We start from the raw sequence: 21670 nt of genomic DNA on the forward strand, positions 1-21670 counted from the left end.
GACAAAAACTGCTCAGAGTTGAAAACCAAACTCGGTGGTGTATGCTTCTCGATGTTCACTGTTAGTTTATCATCACTTATCTGTCAGAACTTTCACATGCAGTTTATCATCATCTTCTGACTCGTTATTGTAGCCCTGCTAGCAGGAATTATGTGTGATGCGCTAGAACCATGCACCATTCCCTGAATAGCCGTTTAAAAAAAAAAAAAAGTACTACAAGCCTTTTGCATTACAACGCCACTTGACATTTTGGAAAAGAAACAATAACAAACTTGTTGGGGACTCCGTCCAAATAGGTGGTTCTACTAAAAAGCAACCCCAGACCTCCGGAAAAACTCTCGTATGGAAACGAAACTGGCTGGTGAACAGCTGGTGGTGTACAAGGCCGATTTGAAGCTCTCTCCTTGTCTGAACTGACATCTAACGGCTTGGAGTTATCTTACGACTTTCAGCTGACAGAAGAAAAACCTGGGTGAATTGAAATCACGAGCAGCATTCTTTTTGTCGAGGAACAGTAGCGGGCAACGAAGGGGACATGACAAATCGGCTTGCGATTGGGCAACTGCGTAGTAGCGCCAAATATTAATTTTGCAACGCAAAAGTGAAACCAAAACTGCTGGAAACTGGCTGAAAATAGCAGGTCCACCTGTTACACATGTGAGGGACCTTCAGAAATGAGCTTCGGCAGAATAAAGCTACCCTTTCTCCGAACCAAAGATCACTAGTGAATAGCTGGTGTCATTTTCAGGTATTATCCCTTCTCAACACTGTTGGATTACAAAGCTGATGACATAATTTGGTATTTGACTTGCTGAGAGCCTTTTGATCAAGAAAACTGGATGGGAATGCAGCCTAACTATGACCGGCATTCTTTTTTGTCAAGTGCAGCAGACACGTCCCCTTACACAACATGCGCACCTCAACTTGCACGCACGCACGCACACGCACACGCACACACACACACACAAAGAAAACGCCGTTAAAAATCTTAATGTCACCGCAGCAGGGAAGTTAACCGATTTTAAAAGAGCAGTGCCTAGACTAACTACTGGGATATGAGAAACAACTATAACATGTGGAAATCAGCAACATAAAGCGTCGATCGCTGGCGGCCGATTTGAATAGGCATGGGAACGAGAAGCCCTAGGAGGGGCCCAATGCAAAAGAGCACTTCGTAGCTCTTTCGCATTGGGCCCCTCCTAGGGCTTCTCTTTTTCCATGCTGATAATGTCCTCTGCTCAAGCTGCCCTCTCACAACATTCTTCAAATAAGACAGCTTAGATGCCTAAAGCTCGCAACTCGGATACTACAGAATACTGCTAGGCCTTCTTATCTTGGCAGTGATGACCTGAGCAGCTCGAGCAGATGGAGGCCTTTATCATGATAACAAAAGAGAAGCAGGAGTGCTTCTTCCTCCAAGAAACCACAAGAAGCTTTTTTAAAAAATTCGTTGCCACTGTGCACTGGGGAAGCTAGTTTGCAGGACCATACATGCTTATTAACACGCACTTTGGCCACTTTTGGTCTTAACTACCGTACTTACCCGATTCTAATGCGCCCCCGATTCTAACGCGCACCCGATTTTCCTGGCAAAAAAACAAAACAAAAAAACTTGCACCTCTGATTTTAATGTGCACAGAACTTTGTGACCCAGACAAACGAATGCGAGAGAAACGGGCTATTTATTTCCCGAAGTAATCTCACTCATCTCACTCCTCACCGCTCTCCGAGAGCTCCTTGTCGCGGTAGCATTTCGGCTGGCGTACCCGCAAATTTTCCCGCCATTTTTTCGCAGGGCTACCACGGGGCTACCAAGACTGCCCTCTGTTGATTAGCTCGCATCATCCGTAAAGGCCGCGGATCCGTCAGCCCGCCCTGGGTATACAAACCCCTGCGCGCTCCCGCCGCGGGCTCGGGCTCGAGCCCGGGTTTTTTTTCGCTTCGTCCCCATGGTTGCCAGACCAGGACTGCCCTCCCTTTTACAGACTGCCTTTACGGGCCCCAGCACGCCCTGTGAAAAAGGGACCACCCCGTCGGAGGCCGCCTCAACGGTGACTTCAATGGCTCAAATAAAGTTGTATCTATCTATGTATCTTTACAGGCCCCATACGTTTGTAGTACCTCCCGTGGGGACGAAGCGAAAGAAAAAAAACCCGGGCTCGAGCCCGAGCCCGTGGCGCGACCGCGCAGGGGTTTGTATACCCAGAGCGGGCTGACAGATCCGCAGCCTTTACGGAGGATGCGAGCTAATCAACAGAGGGCAGTCCTGGTCTAGCAACCATGGTAGCCCCGCAAAAAAATGGCGGGAAAATTTGCGGGTACGCCAGCCGAAATGCTACCCTTGTCGCTGACCGCCGACTACAACCAGGCCTCTCAAGCTTGGACGTTCCCTGGTTTCCCTATAGGCGGCGTAAAAATCGACGCCCCACGTGACCAACCTACAGCGCTGTTCTCGACCATCAAGCCCACCAGACGGTGCAAGCAAAAGGTTACTTTTGGTATAGAATACAAAACATTCATTCCGCGACTCAAAGAGCCCACACAGTTCGCTTACAATGTGTTATTTAAAAATACTATTAACAAGTTCCGCATCAAACATCCGTTGAGCAAAAATGTACGCAACTTTTTACGAACAGCCGACTGGTGCACCACCTCGTTTCTGAATTCGCAACCACAAAGCCGCCAATTCAAATTGAAACCGCTGCAACCGCCCACCGTTTCTATGCGCGCGGAGCACTGGTTTCGTGACTGTTATTGCTGTTATGTGCTTTTGCGTCCATCAGTTGTTGAGAGGACTGGCAAAACACGGGAATTGAGTGCTTGTGGAGTGACAAATGTGGGAAATTCCGCATCGGAAGACAGCTGTCGAGGCCAGAATATTTGATTCTTCCTACAGAAGGTGAGTGTTATGCACTCCGCTAGAAAGACGGTGCAAAGGAAACCGTTGTCGCCGTCAATACCTCATTTGTGCCCTTCGTTCGAAATCTTAGCGCAAGTGAACGAGTTGTTATGGCAAAAAAAATGTTGTCACGAAAGTGACGTACAATTGCAGCGATCGAAATGAAATGATGTCCTGGCCTCTGTAAACTTGCGGATGTCAATAAACGATTTGTTCTCACTTGCTGCTCACTGTGGTTTGTGCCAGTCGAGGCCATCTGGTCACCTGGCGTAACATCACTTCACTAGCGCGGCGCAAGTAAACACGCGGCCAGCGTGCCAGCCAGGAACCAGCAGGAGCAGCCATGGCCGAACTCGACGCTCCTTTCGCACGCGGGAGGAGAGTCAAGTCCGGCCGTGGAGCAGCGAGCCGGCGGCCGCCGTGCGAGGGCAGCCATGTTATTAAGGAGCTCAAGCGGCCTGTGCAAAAAGCATCCTCCATGTTTACAAAGCCGTGTTTACAGCGCCATCAAGCGGGCGTACTCGGTAGTTCACGACGCCGCCACTACGCTTTTTGTGGCACTACAGGCAAAGCTAGACCTTTGCTTCTCTAAAATCCTCCCTGTTCTGTGCTACAACATCTTGTCCTCGATGCCGTCAAGGGCGTTCGCAATGCCCACTTCTGAACCATGGTCGATGGGATCGTGGCTCACGCCTCGCACGCCCATCCCACGAGCTTCTCCAGAGGCGCACGCTTCAGCCTACTGCTCGTTTTGAATGCGCGAGGGCCGCTCGTAAGCCACTCGTGGAAGTGGCGCACCGTCGTTGCCGCTGCTGCCATTGCTGTTATCAAGCGCGCAAGTGGAACGATTTGACGATTTGTGTTTTTCTTCTTCCGTGATTTGTGTGAATGCTGATAGAAAAGCCTAGGCACCTAGGCTTGCTGCGTCCGAAAAATCGTTGCTAAAAGCTTTGGAACCATCTTGAGATGGCAATGGGTGGGACGAAATTTCCGCTGTTTCGGTTACGTATTCGATTCGAACGCGCATGCGATTTTTCGGCCTATTTTTCCGGAAAAAAAGTGCGCATTAGAATCGGGTAAGTACGGTATTATAATACGTTTACATTATGCATGACATGCCTGCCCTTAATTCCTGGAACCCACATCTAGGGCTCTTAAGCGTGAGGTGCACGAGTGTATTGAAAGGAAAGTTCATGCGTCATTAGTACAGAAAAAGGCACCCCCGCAAAAAAAAAAAAAAAAAACGTTGGATATTAGGGACAGGGATGCTATGAGGGCAGGCCTAAGAAGATTTATGAATGTAATTTTTCACGCCTTACCGTGCTCCATATGCTGTTTTTTTTTTCCCTAGAGGTGGCACAAAAATTTATGGAACTGCCAATTACATTTTTTTTTTTCAGAACAGAATTCTATTAATATATAACTTGCTGAATATATAGTTAGGCCCTCATTAACTAACACACTAAAGCACTTGTGGTTGAGGTCGCCACGCGAGATGAAGGTTGCTCTATATAAAATACCAATATCACCAATAAAGCTAAAAGCAGCAGAAAAGTTTCTGTATTTTTTTTCTAGGCGATAGAAAAATTTTGCAAAGCCTTTATAGTGACACTTTTATTCTTCTACAGTCTTGTTACTGAACCATGCTTGAGAAATTGTCAATTTCAGTTTTCTTATTGGAAATCACTAAACATTCACTTTAATTTGCAACTGGTATTTGAAACAAAACTGTTATTCATACACCCTTAATAAATTTGAATTAAGCAATGGATTGATACACATAAATAAAGGAAGAAGAGAAAAGGTGGATGAAGAAAACTGCAAGGACCGTTTCAATGCAAACATGAACTACACTGGCAGCCCCCCCCAAGCGGTACAACATGAAAGCTACGATTGGAGCACTACACTTTTCTGGAGCATTTTCTGGACTGCAGCACCTTTCAGCATGCCGCCCTTCCCTCCTTAATAAGGGGACACGCATTTCGTGCCACCACGGGTACACGGAATGGCACTTTCACCAGGATGAGAATGCACACTTCAGCCTCACACAGCATACAGCCACTTTCTTTTGTTCCTGTAAAAACTTGGCACGCACACAATTTGTAACCATGTTCAACCTAAAAAAAGGAAAAAAAGAGGGAGAGGAGTGCACCAGCCTCAGTAGTGTCAGCTGGTTCCGGTGCTTCTCTCGCGCTCAGAGGTGGAAACAGAAAGTGGACACCAGCAGTGTGCTGAGAGGACAATGCGAAGTGCCCGATGACACCGCAACAGCACCCGCGGCTTGTGTGCACTGAATAACCTCTAACCGTCATGCCAAGGCGCCCCGAGACATATTTTCAAGGCCCGCAGGTCCCGCAGATGTTTATGCCAGGGAACGTACAGGGTGCAAGCTTGAGACTCTCTCAACTACACGAAGGGCACGCCCTTCGTGCAGTTGAGTCACCCCACGGACACACACCGCTTTGGATGCTTTCTTCTGAGCGCTCCTCTATCTTGATCCTATATGTAACTTCAGTTTTTTCTCAAGTAATTAAACATTTTCTTTAAACCCTCAAAACCTAGTTTCTCCCATTCGATCTTCAATATGAGCCACGACCAAGCTGACAGCAGCAATAAAATTCGGCTCCCAGAGATTGCGAAATACCAACGGCTTTGTTGAAACTGGGTAGAAAACTCCCTTTGCAATGACCACAGCCTGTGTGGGCCCCTGGATGCCCACAATGCCCCTGGCCACCCACCAGGTACACGTCACAGAGCTGCTGGACGACAAAGTGCTGGATGGCCGCGGCCAGGTGGTGCAGGCTGCCCGTGGACAGGGCCTCGCTGCAGGCGCCCACAAAGCGGGACACGCAGCTCAGCACCCACCGGTCGGCCACGCCCAGCTCCGCCTCCATCTGGAACACACAAGGCAGTCCGCGCGTGGACTCACCGAGGACTGGCTACATATGGCGGCATTTCTGTTGAACAAGGCGTTACTACTGCCACCCCTGAATGAATGGGTGGGAGGTGCTGAATGGCGGTCGTTTTCATGGCTTCATCTCAGCTGACGGAGATGATTTTCCTGCACTTTGCAACTTGTTTTGCAGCCATTTCCCCAAACCCTGTGCAGCTTGCTGGAACAGCTGCAAAAGTAGCAGCACCACATCATCTGTTTTCAAAGTACTTTGCAGCGGCAGTGAACCAGATATGAAAAATCCTAGTGATCACATAGCTTGTTTTAAAACATGTATACTATAGGAATTAAGGGGTTCGTGAATGTTAAAAATCATTTTTAATATCAAAGTGAATAACATGTTATTTGGTTCAACTTTAAACAGAATAGCACTACTGGAAAATCGTGAATAAATCCTTAAAGTATTTCAACGTTCAAAAATGTAAAAATGTAAATGAACAGTTGGTTCGACGAACTTGGACACATGAAATTAGGCCTCATTGAAAACGAGAAATGCCCCCGCAAAAACACATGAAAAATGTGTTCAAACTATACTTAACACTGAGTGTATCACACTTAGGAGTTCCTGCAATCAACCACCACAAACATGCGTGAGCTTTCTCCACTAGCTTTAACGGGCTTTCCCTCAAGGCACAGGTGACATGCGGCTAAACGACAAGAGGAAGGTATTTTTGGAGAGTGCCTCTTCTCTCCTTGGCAGTGGGCCAAACTGTGCTTCTCTATTGCATCCTGATAATCTAGTTGCCCTCAAGCTGCACCGGTCAAGGGTCCCGAAATAGAAAAGACCAGGTACATAAAGGAACAGTCCCTCGTATTTTAATCAAGCAATGCAATAACTTGACCCCCTTTTTTAGCCTGTAATGTTCGTTTTTTTTTAAGAGCACAGAAAAAACAAGGAACATGTATTGCTCCGCTCTTCTAGACACCAAAATAAAGCTTTCCAGACAAGAAGTTGCAGGCAATTCTGCATCTGGAAAGCTCGAAGCTAGCTTGCAACAGCGCACATCTGTTATCAAGCACTTTCCCTAATTTCAGACTCGACTTTTTTTATGTGTACTCTGGGCATTAAATTCCTTCAGACTCAACTCTTGTTATATGTTTACATTGGACATGAAATTTTTAGAAGTCCCATTTTCAGAAGTCTTGGGCTCACGTGTAGGGACATTTGGAGTCAAAGTGCTTTTTAAACATAAAGCCTTGTTAGCTCTGGGAAAGGAGCCCGTGAGCAAGTGCAAAGTGGGGATGACACCACCACACCATGGGGGCATGCTGGTATGGATTTAGCCCATTGTAGTCCGCTGTCGGGCACCCCCCAAACACAAAACACGGCTGTAGCAGTCCACTGTCAGGGTTTTTTTCACTGCAATGCACCACATTCTTTGTAGGGATAAGTGAACTTTGTTTGTTGAAGTGTTCTTTTTGCACTAGGGTGCAGCACAATGTTTGGCACGGGCCTTCTGGATTCCAGAGCATTTTCACGTGCGCGCCGCTCGCTGAGAAGCATGGCCGCTTTCTCATCGCGTGCATTCTATGGTGGTGCACTTAGCGAAAGTGATGACGATTTCAGCGAGGAAGAGAATTGCGTCCCTCCATCAGTTAGTGATGACACAGATTTGATAAAAGCAAGCAACATCGACCACAACAGTGGTGGAGACGGCACCGTGCAAATCATTACTTCGTGAGCTACGTATTTTGTCGAAAGGCAATGAAATGGTGGCAGCAGCTTTTTTTTCCTGGCATTTACAGGTTTCCATTGTCAGTAGTTTTATTTGAAGGTGCACAGAGCTGCAGAATCATGATGAGAAAGAGCAGTGAAACCTGCAGTACCACCACAACCCAGTGATGCTACCAGCTTAGGCCACTCTGGAGCAGCTTTTGGAGCAGGCAAAAATGCGTTTCGGAGCAGCAAAACCAGCTTTCGGAGCAGGCGTTGATAGAAGCAATTTTAAGACACGTATTGCATTCTTGATAGATAATCGCTAAAAGCATGCCATTCAACGATAATAAAAATTAAAAGAACCCAGAACATGGATATTTTGTCCCCATTTTTCTGCATTGAACTTTGTGCTGTGGCCTGCGCAACAAAAATTAAAAAAAAAAAAAAAAAACAAGCTCTCATTTTTACATTATAGCAGATTTATTATGAACAAACTAAAAATTGCTCGTTACAACAAACATGCTACGTAAAATCGAGCACTATTGGAAGGCTACCGTGGGAGCACTGACCAATAAACATCAGTAGCGGCACTTTAGCACCATCAGTAGGAGCGTCAACGCTGCCACCGTTGTGGGAACTGCGGAGCTCCGCCATCTTGCCTATCCCTCTCGGCCCGCCGCGGAGGCGAGAGGGGTGGTACCTCTCTCTTCGCGGTCGCGTGCTTCCCCCTCCGGGAGGATACCCGTGAGAGCGAGGGGGCGCGGCCGACCCCCTCACGTGACAGGTTTGCCCGGAAGCTCCGGCGGCCTGGTCCGAGGCGGGCGACGGAAGTAGGGCCTCTTTGGACACGAACCATCGTCGGGAGTGGCCGTAAGTACGACTCGCTCCTTTTTGGCCTGCCTTTGTCCGCCCTCGCGCCTGTCTCTCCCGCCCTGGCTAAGGTGGTCGTGGCGGTGTAGAACGACGTGCCTGACGTCTCCTTTATTGCATTGCAATAAACGTCGGAGTGGGCGAATTCTGTGTCCCGTGTTCCTTGCTGTTCGCTGCCGATACGCCAAGTTGGTGATCCGTGGCGGTGTTCAGTGGAGCTAGCCTTGCGGCCAGATCTCGAGGATCGAGCTAGGCCGCCGTCAGAACCCTGGTCCCCACACCGTAAAGTGCTGGACACACGTACAACTAGTGCACGCTATTTGCATGCGACTCATCGTTACGATTGACCGTTAAGACCCGTTTTGGCACCCGTTTTGGCGTCGATCGCTAGTCGGAGGAGGCTCACGACGTGCGACTGGCAAGCCAGATGCAGTCGTGCCATGGTTGCGCTCACCGTGGGGTCCCAGCCAATGAGAGCCCGAAGGTGACGTCATAAGCTGTCGTCATAACGACGTCACTTTGCACAGGAACGAAGGTGCGCAGGTCCCTGAGCGGCTCCCGGCATCTTCCCTCTTTGTTGATCAACGACCGAAGATGGACGCACAATCGGCACGCGCTCAAGAAAATGAGACTTTGATTGCCCTGATATACAGGGAGCCTGCAATCTGGGACCTGAGGTGCGCTGAATACAAGATGCTCGACTTACGAACGTCAAGTTGCAAACGTGTCACCAGGAGCATGGGGTTGGAAGGCACAAAAGGTACGTCTACCATTTCTGTGCATATCGCTGTACCAACGACTAGTGTGAAGCCTTCCTCACTATTACGCTGTTTCGTGGTATTTCGTAGTTCAGGCACAGATGTTATAAGCGGATAACATTACAGCCAAGATGGACGTCGCTCACGTTTACAAAATCCGCTACTTCTAGTGAGATCATAGTAAATGGATGTAAACACAAGGACTTTTCAACTTGCCGGGCCGGTTTAAATAAGCGACTAAACTATGACCAAACTTGGTGCCTCAAATAAGCGTGCGATTATCATGCCCAGCGCAGTGGCTTGCGCGCGACTGTGCTGGGCCCGGGCTACCCGCGGACGCGACATTATGTGTAGCGGTAGACTCGCACTGTTTTATTTCACTCTGTCAGCCACCGATAGCAGCGCTATTGTTTACAAAGGCAGCGGGCAGCCATTTCTGACAACCAACATGCAGCACCAGGCTGAACCTTGCCCCTTTATGACACGTTTGCCGCAAGCAACCAAAACACCTCCGTTAATGACAAGGTAGCCCATTAGTCCCTCCCCCCCCCCCCCCCTCCTACCCAGAGACTATGTTAATTCCCTGCGAGGCCACATGCCCGCATTTCGCCTTCAATTTCCTCGTATGTGAATTCTATGCCTCTATGAACTCTACCTGAAATCTAAGACAGGCGTCGTCATTTGCCTGCTGTACTCGTTAAGCTCTGAAACAAAGTCAGGCGTCGTAAAATTGCCGTACTCACTCGCCGGCGCGGACCGAACTATATCACCGTTTCCTGCCCTTGCATACTATTTTCTCCCCCCTGCACTTTGTAAATTCTCATCTGTTTACAGTAAAATCTTGATGATACGAATCTCGTGGCACCGCGAAAAATATTCGTATCATCCGAAATTCGTGTGAACAACACAGACCAAAAAACTAAGCACTAAAACAAATTTTCGATTATTTCTTTTCTTACTTTCACGGGACGAAATCTGTGACGTTTTTCTGCTTTTTTTTTTAACCTCCATGTCACCGAGCGGTCCTTTCTGGACTTTCATCTCCTCACTCACGGTGCCCAAGCTCACTCACTGCAGGGGCGTTGTTGCACGCGATTCGTGCGCGTCGGCGTTGTGCGCGCGATATTTTCACGCCCACGCCGGCGATTCGGCACCCGCGAACGAGCGTGGCAGTGGGAGGAGCCTGACGACTTGCGCCAATGGGAAGGCGTGCGCCTCATGGCAGCAGTTACGAAGTGCTTGAGACAGCCGGCTGGCTCTGCCGGAGATGTTTAGGCTTAGCACCCCGACAGATATGCGCTTTCAATAGCGGCGCGGATGATGTTTTATAGCAACATTTTCGTTCACATTATTAGCTCATTTACTGCCAAGGAACTTCGTGTGTGCTTTGAGCGGCATTTTAAAGAGCGGTTATAAGCGGCCTCTGAGCATCCCGCACCACTTCGTGACTGAAACCGCCGCCATGTTGCCACGGCCGGCCGCACCCCACGCAGCATGCGGGTGCTTTCGCAGCGGCGTCAGCAAGCCTGTGGAGTGCACGGGGCATTTACGCGAGCAGAAAACAGCTTGGCCGTTCCTGGAGAAAAAGAGGGCAGAGGGCCCGTACGTCACCGTAGCTTGCTCGCTCGGCAGTCGGGTGCCTCGCCGACTCGTTCACCGCAGGTCCGTTCGTAACAGCCGAAACTTTTCCCATTTCAAACAGTGCAATTTCGCCAAGACTAATCAGAAATTCGTCTCATTCCGAAATTCGTATCTCCCAGATTCCACTGTAACTACAATTCCTGCGTCCTCATCTCTTGCCTACTTTTCTTCCAGCACAACTCTGCAGACACCCGGTTGATGCGTACGCTGTCGGGGCGCGTTGGCGAGCAAGTATGGCACGGATATCACGACGCATATCGCGGCCCGAAGACCGCGAGGCGGACGGTCGCGACTGCGGCAACCGGTCTCGCGAACCCAATAGGTCTCGGGTAAGGGGGGAGATTTGGCGTAGTGCGCCTACATGCGCAGAACGCATCATCGCCGTTACTAGAGTGCCAGAATATTTCAGAAATAATAGAGAGTTTTAGCATATCGTTACCGTGTTTACGTTACCGTTTACCGTGTTTGCGGGAGTCGACTGCGCAGCGCGAGAGTTACCGCGAACGGTAACTTACCGGCACAGGCTTCACCGTTGCCAGCGGCTTCCGGTAACACGGTAAACGGTAACGCAAACACGGTAACGATATGCTAAAACTGCCTATTCTAAGCACTCTACCGTTACCGCTACAAGGGCCAGTTTGCCTTGGCTTGGCTCGAATTGCGGCCTGAAAACAGGTGTACCGCGATGTCACTTTCAGTGGGGAACGTCAAGTAGTTTCGTTTCTGAAAGTCGGCGTACACCCTTGGACGCAGGTCGGGCGCAGAATCGCCAAATTTAGAGGAAATGTAGCAGGATGTAGCAGCCAGAGCACTTGGGCGCAGTTTGGCGCAATTGGCGCAGCGGTAGTATCACTGCGCGGCAACCTCATCCAACAGCTGGTGGGTGATATGAGGGCTCGAGCCAAAAAGCGGGGCCCGCCTGCACGTATGGAGTGCAAGGAAAGGCTAGAAGGGACGAGCCAGTTAATCTACAAGCTCCCAGGCCAAAGCAGCAAGAACTGCGCTATTTGTAGTGATAGAAAAACAAAAGGAGGGAGGGAAAAAACGGTTTTTCGGCAACCCCTGCAGTATAAACACTGGCCTGCACCCTGGAGAATGCTTAGAGGGGTTTCACATGTTGCTCAAATATGAGTAAAGGAGTCGCAAGCAGATTGCAAGAGAGAAAAAAAGTATCCTGCAGGTTTTTCTTGCACAATTTGTGTTTTTCTTCGCTGCGCCAGAAACGGGCAAAATACCGTATTTACCCGATTCTAACGCGCACTTTTTTTCCGAAAAAATAGGCCGAAAAATCGCATGCGCGTTAGAATCGCATACAAAGCCGAAACTGCAGAAACAGCGGGAATTTCGTCCCACCCATCGACATCGCCATCTCAAAATGGCGCCAAAGCTTTTAGCAACGATTTTTCGGACGCAGCAAGCCTAGGCGTCTAGGCTTTTCTGTAGGAGTTCACACAAATCGTCAAATCGTGTCACTTGCGCGCTTGATAACAGCAATGGCAGCAGCGGCTCCCACGCGTTCAAAACGAGCGGTCGGCTGAAGTGTGCACCTCTGGAGAATCTCTCGGGATTGGCGTGCGAGACGTGGGCCACGATCCCATAGACCAAGGTTGAACGTTCGTTCAGAAGTGTGGCATCGCAAACACGCTTGAAGGCACCGAGGCCGAGATGATGTGGTCAGCGGAGAGCGACGAGGAGTGAGATGAGTGAGATTACTTCGGGAAATAAATCGCCCGTTTCTCTCGCATTCGTTTGTCTGGGTCACACAGTCCCGTGCGCGTTACAATCGTAGTGCAAGTTTTTTCGGCTTTCTGGCCAGGAAAATCGGGTGCGCGTTAGAATCGGGGGCGCGTTAGAATCGGGTAAATACGGTAGCTGAAGACCAGAACGGCCGGAGTCTGGGTACAAGGTCTGGACCGCAAAGGGTTAAAGATCAGGCTTACTTCCGATGTCTTACGCTGCCCTGTACTCAGTTTCCTCCCTACAACAGACATGAACAACCACAGAACAGCGATATGTTTTTCTTCTTTGAAGAGAAATGTTACACTAATACAGAAACAGCCACAGCTGCAGTCTTTGCAAGAGATGAAAGTTTTCACTACACAAAATATAATATCACCGGTAAAGCTAAAAGCAGTGAGATAGCTTCTGTAGGCTTTGAAGTCTATATTTGGGAAAGCTGGTACATGTCACAATGTAACAACAAAAAAAGCAGGACAGAAAAAAAAAGCGACATACACAAGCGCTGGACTGTGCTGTATGTTTTGCTGTGTGTTTTAAATGTTTGTCTTATTCCATAGGAAAAACAAACATTTTATTTTTCTAGAGGCTAGTTAATGAAGCGTGCTTGACAAACTGTAAATTTCAGTTTTTTTATTGGAAGTCTGTGGTACATTATCCCTTCAATTTCTAAATACAGTAAAATCTCAATATGATTCTGGGTGATACGAATTTTGGGATCATACCCGCCGCGGTGGCTCAGCGGCTAAGGCGTTGTGCTGCTGAGCACGAGGTCGCGGGTTCGATTCCCGGTCGCGGCGGCCGCTTTTCTGATGGAGGCGAAAAGCAAAACCGCCCGTGTGTACGTGATTTCGGCGCACGTTAAAGATCCCCAGGTGGTCAAAATTAATCCGGAGCCCTCCACTACGGCGCGCCTCATCGCCTACGTTGCGTCACCGCGTTAAACACTACAATCAATCAGTCAATTTTGGGATGATACGAATTTCTGATAAGTCCCGACAAAATTGGATTTTTTGCAATGGGCAAAATTTCGGCTCTTAAGAATGGACCTGCGTGGCGCGGCGGATGATACGAGCAAGCCGACGAGGTGCAAGACCGCCGAGCTAGCAAGCGACGGAGACGTCTCTTTGTTGCTCTTTCTACAGGAACGGCCGGGCTGTTGTTTTCTGCTCGCGAAAACACGCCGCGCACGTCACAGGCACGCTGACGCTGCCGCGGAAACACCCACACGCTGTGCGCGGCGCAGCCAGCGGCGGCAGCGTCGGCCGCGAAGTGGTGTCGGGAGCTCGAGCGACCGCTTCTCAGTGCTCTCTAAAGTGCCGCTCAAGGCACGCACGAAGTTGCTTGTGCGGTAAAGGAGCTTATAATGTGGGCGAAAACGGTACTACAAAACATCATCCGCGCTGCTAGTAAAAGCGCCCATGCAATATCAGCTGGGGTGATAAGCCTAAACACCTCTGGCGGAGCCAGCCGGCTGTCTCGAGCGCTTTGAAACTGCCACCTTGAGGCACAAGTCGTCAAGCTCCTCTCACCGCCACGCGCAACGCGCGTCATTTTCTGCGCGAGGCAGAAGCTGCCGCGCGCACGGAATTGTTGGCGCAGGCTTCCAAAAATATCACACGCAACGCCAACACGCCCGAATCGTGTGCAAAAATGTGCCATGTGGGTAACGACAACATTCTATGACAACAAGGCTACGACAACGGTCTGAATAGGGCTTAGCTTGTCGTGGCTCCACATGTAGTCAAGATGTAGGCCCGATGTCAATGGCATTGTGGCTTGCCAAACGAAACTGAAACTTGAACGCAGTTTTGATATTCATTCACCCCGAATACCGTAATTACCCGATTCTAACGCACACTTTTTTTCCGGAGAAATAGGTAGAAAAATCGCATGCGCGTTAGAATCGGATACGAAACCGAAACTGCCGAAACAACGGAAATTTCGTCCCGCCCATCACCATCGCCACCTCAGGCAGGCGCCAAAGCTTTTAGCAACGATTTTTCAGACGCAGGAAGCATAGGTATAGCGCCTAGAATATTCTAGGCACTATAGCATAGGCGCCTAGGCTTTTCTATTGGCGTTCACACAAATCGTCAAATCGTTCCACTTGCGCGCTTGATAACAGCAATGGCGGCAGCGGCTCTCACGTACGTGTTCAAAACGAGCGGTCGGCTGAAGCGTGCACTTCTGGAGAAGCTCGCAGGATGGGCGTGCGAGGCATGGGCCACGATCCCATCAATCATGGTTCAACGTTCGTTATGAAGTGTGGCATCGCAAACGCGCTTGACGGCACCAAGAACGAGATGTGGTCAGCGGAGAGCGACGAGGAGTGAGATGAGTGAGATTATTTCGAGAAATAAATCGCCCGTTTCTCTCGCATCCGTTTTTCTTGCTCACAAAGTTCCGTGCGCGTTACAATCGGAGGTGCAAATTTTTTCGGTTTTTTTGCCAGGAAAATCGGGTGCGCGTTAGAATCGGGGGCGCGCTAGAATCGGGTAATTACAGTACTTCAAAATATCGGAAATTTTAAATTGGAGTCGAAGCGAGTTCGAAAACTGTAACATTCGTTCAAATATTCGAAGCCCCCGAATATTCGCACATGACAACATCCGCGGTGCTAGTGAAAGCGCCCGCGAAATATCTGCCAGGGTGGTAAGCCTAAACATCTCCGGCGGAGCGAGCTGGTGGTTTTGAGTGCTTTGAAACTGCCGCCATGAGGTGCGCGCCTCCCCATTGACGCAAGCAGTCAGGTTCTCCCACTGCCGCATGCGTCGCGCGTCATTTTTTGACCGAGGCAGATGTTGCTGCGGGCGCGGAGTCATCGACACAGGCGTGAAAAGATTGCACGCACGCGAATCGCATGCAAAAACGTGCCATGTGGTTCACACCTTGACTATTGTGGCGTGTAGTGAGCTTGGGCACCACAAGTGAGGAGAAGAGTGCGAAGTTTTACGCACTACAGAAAAGACTGCTCGGCGACATGGAGATTTAAAAAAAAAAAAAAAAGCAGAAAAACATCACGGATTGCTTCATGTGAAAGTTAGAAAAGAAATAAAAGAAAACTTGTTTAATGCTCAATTTTTTGGTCTGTGTTGGTTCATACGAATTTCGGATGATACGAATATTTTTTGCAGTCCCGCGAGATTCGTATCATCAAGATTCTTCTGTATTTTCTTTCATGCAGAACTATTCAAACAAAATCATTATTAACTCCATATTTGCTTCTAAGCAGAAAATCGCCATTTGCACCTCTAATAAGCAGTCCACAGGACTGCACAGTCAAACAGCTGTGTCCAGCTCCATGCAGTTTGGAAATATTTGAAAATACTTCCCCAGTTACCTTGAAGCTACACACTGCCTCCATTCACCATTGAAATCCCTTGTTTCACCACCCTTTTATTCATCATCATCATCATCATCACCACCAGCCTATCTACGCCCACTGCAGGGCAAAGGCCTCTCCCATTGTTCTCCAATTACCTCGGTCCTGTGCCAACCGTGACCAATTTATCCCCGCAAACTTCTTGATCTCATCTGCCCATCTAATTTTCTGCCGCCCCCTGCAGCGCTTGCCTTCTCTAGGGATCCACACTGTTACCCTTAACGACCAGCGGTTATCTTGCCTTCGCATTACATGCCCTGCCCACGTCCATTTCTTCTTCTTAATTTCTACCAATATGTCTTTAACACCAGTTTGCTCCCTGACCCACTCCGCTCTCTTCTTGTCCCTTAATGTTACACCTAGCATTTTCCGCTCCATTGCCCGCTGAGTCGTTCTCAATTTAAGTTGAACCCTCTTAGTCAGCCTCCAAGTTTCTGCCCCGTAGGTGAGTACCGGTAATATGCAGCTGTCATACACTTTCTTCTTCAGCGACAATGGTAGGCTGCTATTCATTATCTGGGAATGTCTGCCATATGCACCCCACCCCATTCTGATTCTTCTAATTATCTCTGCCTCATGGTTGGGATCTGGGGTCACAACTTGGCCTAAGTAGATATATTCGCTTACCACTTCCACTGCCTCGCCACCTATCTCAAACTGCTGTGCTGTCCCGAGGTTATTGATCATTACTTTAGTTTTCTGCATATTAATTTTCAGGCCCACGGTTCTACTCTGTTCGCCCAGTGCAGAAAGCATGCTTTGCAATTCGTCCCCCGAATCCCATCCTCGTCGAAGTTATATCAACCCTTTTATTGGGAAGTACCAAATATAGTGGACATCATTCCACACTGAATGACCACTCAAAAAGCCTCATTTTGATACCCGTGTCACACGGGAAATCAAATGTTGTTCAAAGTGAATGACATTAGCTGTTAACGAGATTTGGTTCGGCCGCGCGGGTCATTGCAGCTAGACAAATGTACTCTGGCAAATACAGCAGTGACAATTGTAGAGCAAACTCACAGAACTGCAAAATAACAAGGGAAACACATTCATAATGTCTTTTTTACCAATTAAGACTTTCAAGGTAAAACAACTTTTCCTAAACAAACAAACAAACAAAAAAGAGTATCTCTGTTCTAGGTGACATGCGTAGACATCAAAAGACAAGACAAGCATACAACAAAGTCGTATCTGGGTAGCAGCGAACATGGGCAAACTTAGGAAGAAATAGTGATTAGCTGCCCCTTTTTAAACACACTGCTCTTTGGACTATTATAAAACTTCCTTGTGTAGTGACAAGCCACCGCTGTTGAGGTTACTACTGGTTTGATTTGGAAGCAAATGCATTTCCTGAACTCACTCGATCACCACATACCATTTGGTATTTTTGTGCAGTGCAAAGCTAATGTGATTCACAGCTAATGTCCGGTCTAAATGTCATTAGATTTGCCGTGTGACAGGGCACAAAAAGACCTCCCGGCTCCTTGCTTTCCCAGCAACTAGTGAATGCAGGTAGGGCAATGGTTAGAGACTGCTTGCATATAAACAGGTGCAATGAGGTCACCACGCCGGACTAGCCCAGTGTTTTTCATGCGGGCACAAAGGCCAGGATGGGGAGCAATCAGTGCAGTCGAGTGCCGTTCCACCGAGCGTACCTCTGAGAGTGGAGTGAAGTGGGGCCGGTCGCCCAGCTTATCGCAGGCTGACAGGAAGAAGCGTGTGGCCTGCCAGAACTTGTTGCAGAAGTGCAGCCAGTGGACGGCATCTTTCATCTGGAAGTTCACATTGCTGGCTGCATGGGAGAGGAGAACGCATGCTCACGCCTTCCACGCACACTCGTTAAGGCAATTACAAAGACAAAATACAAGCTTGTTTAATTTTTTAAAATAAAACAAGCTTCAATCCAGCCCTGAAAGCATCCCCCCTCCCTCCCTCTCTCTCACATGCACACACACACACACACACACACACACACACACAAAAAAAAGGAACATAATACATTTAAAAGTTTTCAAATTTCGTACTGCCCATCAGTAGTGACATCACTGCTGAGGTACTCTAGTGTGTCACCTCCACGCTAACATCCAAACAGTGCAATGAACCAAAACTGGGTCCACCCTTACAATCACACAATTACGCTTCTTGGTGGTAGCTTTTGTACTAAGCCACCAGCAGCACAAACTACTTTTAACAATACCATACCTGCCAACCTGCGGACCTTGAAAATCGGGAGATTGTCCACAAGAAAGGGAAGAGGAGGGCGGGGGGGGGGGGGGGGGGGATTTTTTTGTTCCCGCATAAGTAGGTAACCTCTCTAGCCTACGAAATCAGACTTCAGTTCAAGGCCACAATCTGAAAACCATGCCAATTCAAAATTACATTGCTGTTGACCAAGAAATTACCCACACTCCCCTGCTCCTCAGCGGTGCCAACTAAGTTCCGGTGCTTAGACACTGCCACATGCAGTTTTATATCCCTTTTCCCGTTGTGCGCCACACTCACGTCACATGCACAAATCATGCAAAATTCGGAGTACTCACGCTTCCAGGGTGACACAACACCCAGAAATTCCCAAGAGAAACTGCAAATACTTCTTCTTTGGCTTCGACAATGCCTTGTTGTCAACAGAGCTATAAAAAATCCTACACGCTCACTGAACTCAAATGGCTTGCATACGACTTCCGCTGATATTGGCTGGCTGGCTACATAACTCATAATGGAAATTGCGATGTCGCGGTGCTGCTTAACCAGGGTGTCTAGCAAATTGCCTAATTCAATTTCCCTGACTTTTCCATATTTTCAATGACCATTTTAGACGAAATTCCCTGACATATATATACAACAGGCGCCATTCTGTGGAAATGGTCCGTGAAGCACATAAAAAGCGTAGAGAAAACACATTCTATCATCGGGAAAAACACATTTGTTGCAAGTGCCATAATTCTCAAAGTGCACTTGGATTAACTTCAGTTTGTTTGTTCATTTTGAGGTTTGCTTGCGTTCAGTTACGTCTTCAGAGAGTTTATTTCATCTTGCAGGATAGAAGGTTCAAGTTGCGCTTCTGCGAGCACCTTTTGCTTTTTTTCGGGATTGTCCTGGCTCGACATGCCACGTGAACTGCATGGTGCGTTTTTGCACGCGATTCAGGCGCGTCGGCGTTGCGCGTGCGATTTTTCGACGTCCGCGTCGACGATTCGCGTGCGCGGCATCTTCTGCCTCGCTCAGAACGTGTCGCGCGCGGCAGTGGGAGGAGCCTGACGACTTGCGCCAATTGGGAGCCGCGTGCCTCATGGCGGCAATTTCGAAGCTCTCGAGACAGCCGGCTGGCTCCGCCAGAGATGTTTAGGCTTACCACCCCAGCAGGTATTGCATGGGCGCTTTCACTAGCGGCGCCGCGCATGATGTTTTATAGTACCGTTTTCACCCACATTATAAGCTTCTTTACCTCACAAGGAGCTTCGTGCTTGCCTTGTGCGGCATTTTAGAGAGAGCTTAGAAGCCGTTGCTCGAGCTCCCGTTCCCACTTTGCGGTCGAAGCCGCCGCCGCCGGTAGCACCGTGCGCAGCGTGCGGGTGGTTTCGCGGCAGCGTCAGCACGCCGGTGACGTGCGCGGCGCGTTTTCACGAGCAGAAAACGCCCCATGCGGTTCACACTAAACCATGTCATGTTCCTTTTTGATTATGCAAATTTGGCTCCTGAAGTCACAAGAAAGAAGTTCTTTCAAGATTAGTTCCCAAAAAGTGCTACCTTCTAAAATTGTATGTATGTATGCTCCTGATGTCATAAGAAAGTTCTTTTTATTTTTTTTATTTATGAAATACTGCAGGCCATAAAAATGGCCCAAGCAGATTAGCTCCCAAAAAGCACTGTCTTTTAAGATTTGCTGGAAAGATCTTTTAAGATTTTAAGATTTGCTGGAAGTGGGAGAGAAACCCAGCTGCGAGCTGTGTGAACTGCACGGCGAGTTTCTGCACGCGATTCGTGCGTGGTATTTTCACGGCCGTGTTGACAATTTCGTGCCTGCAGTGGCTCTTTTCCTGCACAAGCAAGTGCGTTTGTGCCTTGAGTAGCATTTTAAAGAGCGTTTAGAAGTGGTCGTTGGAGCTAAAGCACTACTCCGCGGCCGGTACCGCCGCCATGTTGCCGGCGCCAGCCACTCGGCACTCAACGTGCGGGTAGTTTCCGCGGCAGCGTCAGCATGCGCGGCGCGTTTTCGCGTGCAGGAAAACCAGAAAACGTTTCATGCGGTTCACACTTTCGTCGCGCGCGAACGAGTTGCGTCCGGTAACTTTTTTTGGGGGCCTCCAACACTGGTTTCCCCTATTCTAAAACTATGTGGGCAGGCCCCGAAGTGGTTTTCCCTGACTGGTACTACTTGATTGAAAAATTCCCTGACAATTTCCTGACTTTTCCCCGTGGCTCAAAATTCCTTGACTTTTCCCGGTTTTCCCGGTCGCTAGACACCCTGTTAACGTGCTTTTTGCTTTTTCGCGGCCCGGTTGGAGCACTTTTTCAGGAGATTTATTGCCATTTTCGTACAATTAGGAGCATAGGTGAAAGATCAGGAGTCTTTCGGGCAAACTGAGAGAGTTGGCAGGTATGCACTACAGAAGTGCAACCGAAAAGCAACTTTTTTAAAACCGGCAATTCTGATAACCAGATTGTGCATAAAAAGATTGCATTCAAAGCATTTGTTGCTTTTCAGCCAGCCTTTAAAAAAACAGAACAGCTCCATTGACTAAGCAATGCATGCATGTACTCAACACAAACCACATGGAAGATAAACACCGTCTAGATAAAAGCAAGTGTCTGCAGCTCATCCTTGACTTTTTTTTTTTGATAGCAGCTTTCATACAACTGAAACAAAAAACAAAGTTTGTTATTTTCTAAAGTCTTGTTGATTAACAGCAACCTAGAGGATGCGGTTCAATTAATTAAAATGACAGAATGCTGTGGTGTTATTTTGATCTAAAATGCATAAAAAAATGCTCCCTGTCCCCCTCATCTCCTGGACCAGCAAGCAGTAGACAGAAAGGGTGGTCGGGAGGTCGCTCCCTTCACGGCTACAATGGTTGCACAGAATGCAGCAGTCATCAACTTTTTCTCGGGGCTAGAAAGATATAAAATGCAGTGAAAATAATGAGTGATGTCACTTTTTGTTTGAAAATGTGCATGATCACATATGGAATGTGCTTATGATCCCTCACAAGTCTCGAAAGGCAATAATAGCTTAAGTTGGCTGATAGTGTCGCACTGAATTATTATAACCGATAAGTACTAGTGACTATAGTAAAGTTTGACATTGACAAAAAATGATCAGAGGGTATGATAAAGCAATCAGAACAGGCAGTAAACCAAGAATCTGTGCGGAAACCAGTTGTAAGCTGTTGAACACAAAAGTCTGCCTGATTTGATCTGCGCTCAGTGTTACTACAGTGGAACCCCAATTATGAGACTTTCAAGGGAAAGCGTCATATGACGGGGTGTCGTATGATCGGGGTACAAGGTAAATTTAGCCCGCCTAGTAGACGGTCTCACGTGATAGGTGAGCTAAGAACTTATTTAACCTAGTACTATATTTAGCACGCTCTCGGGTATCTGCCTAGCTGAAATCCCACTTTCATAAAGAAAAATTGCTTATTTTGTGCCCCCTTTTTCTTCACAGTGTCTGCACTAGCCCGCCAGACATATGCCGCAAGCGTGAGAGGCAAGCTGGGAAGGCTGACGCGGTCAAGCAAATTGAGAAGGGAAAGGGCAAGAGTGTGAA

General features: G+C 48.3%; 1 protein-coding gene across 1 annotated transcript in view; it reads right to left on the reverse strand.

Moving 5' to 3' along the window:
* Positions 1 to 21670, reverse strand: part of LOC144175090 (valine--tRNA ligase, mitochondrial-like) — a 234542-nt gene that overhangs the window by 68831 nt on the left and 144041 nt on the right. The window contains exons 19-20 of the mRNA XM_077704154.1: positions 17559 to 17695; positions 5638 to 5793 (exon numbers count right to left, since the gene is read on the reverse strand). Of these exons, the coding sequence (XP_077560280.1) occupies positions 5638 to 5793; positions 17559 to 17695 (293 nt within the window). The remainder of the gene's footprint in view (positions 1 to 5637; positions 5794 to 17558; positions 17696 to 21670) is intronic.

This window comes from Haemaphysalis longicornis, unplaced genomic scaffold (genome assembly GCF_048455015.1).
Source record: "Haemaphysalis longicornis isolate Haplotype H1 unplaced genomic scaffold, Haemaphysalis longicornis Haplotype H1 scaffold_1, whole genome shotgun sequence".
Classification (NCBI taxonomy): Eukaryota; Metazoa; Arthropoda; class Arachnida; order Ixodida; family Ixodidae; genus Haemaphysalis; species Haemaphysalis longicornis.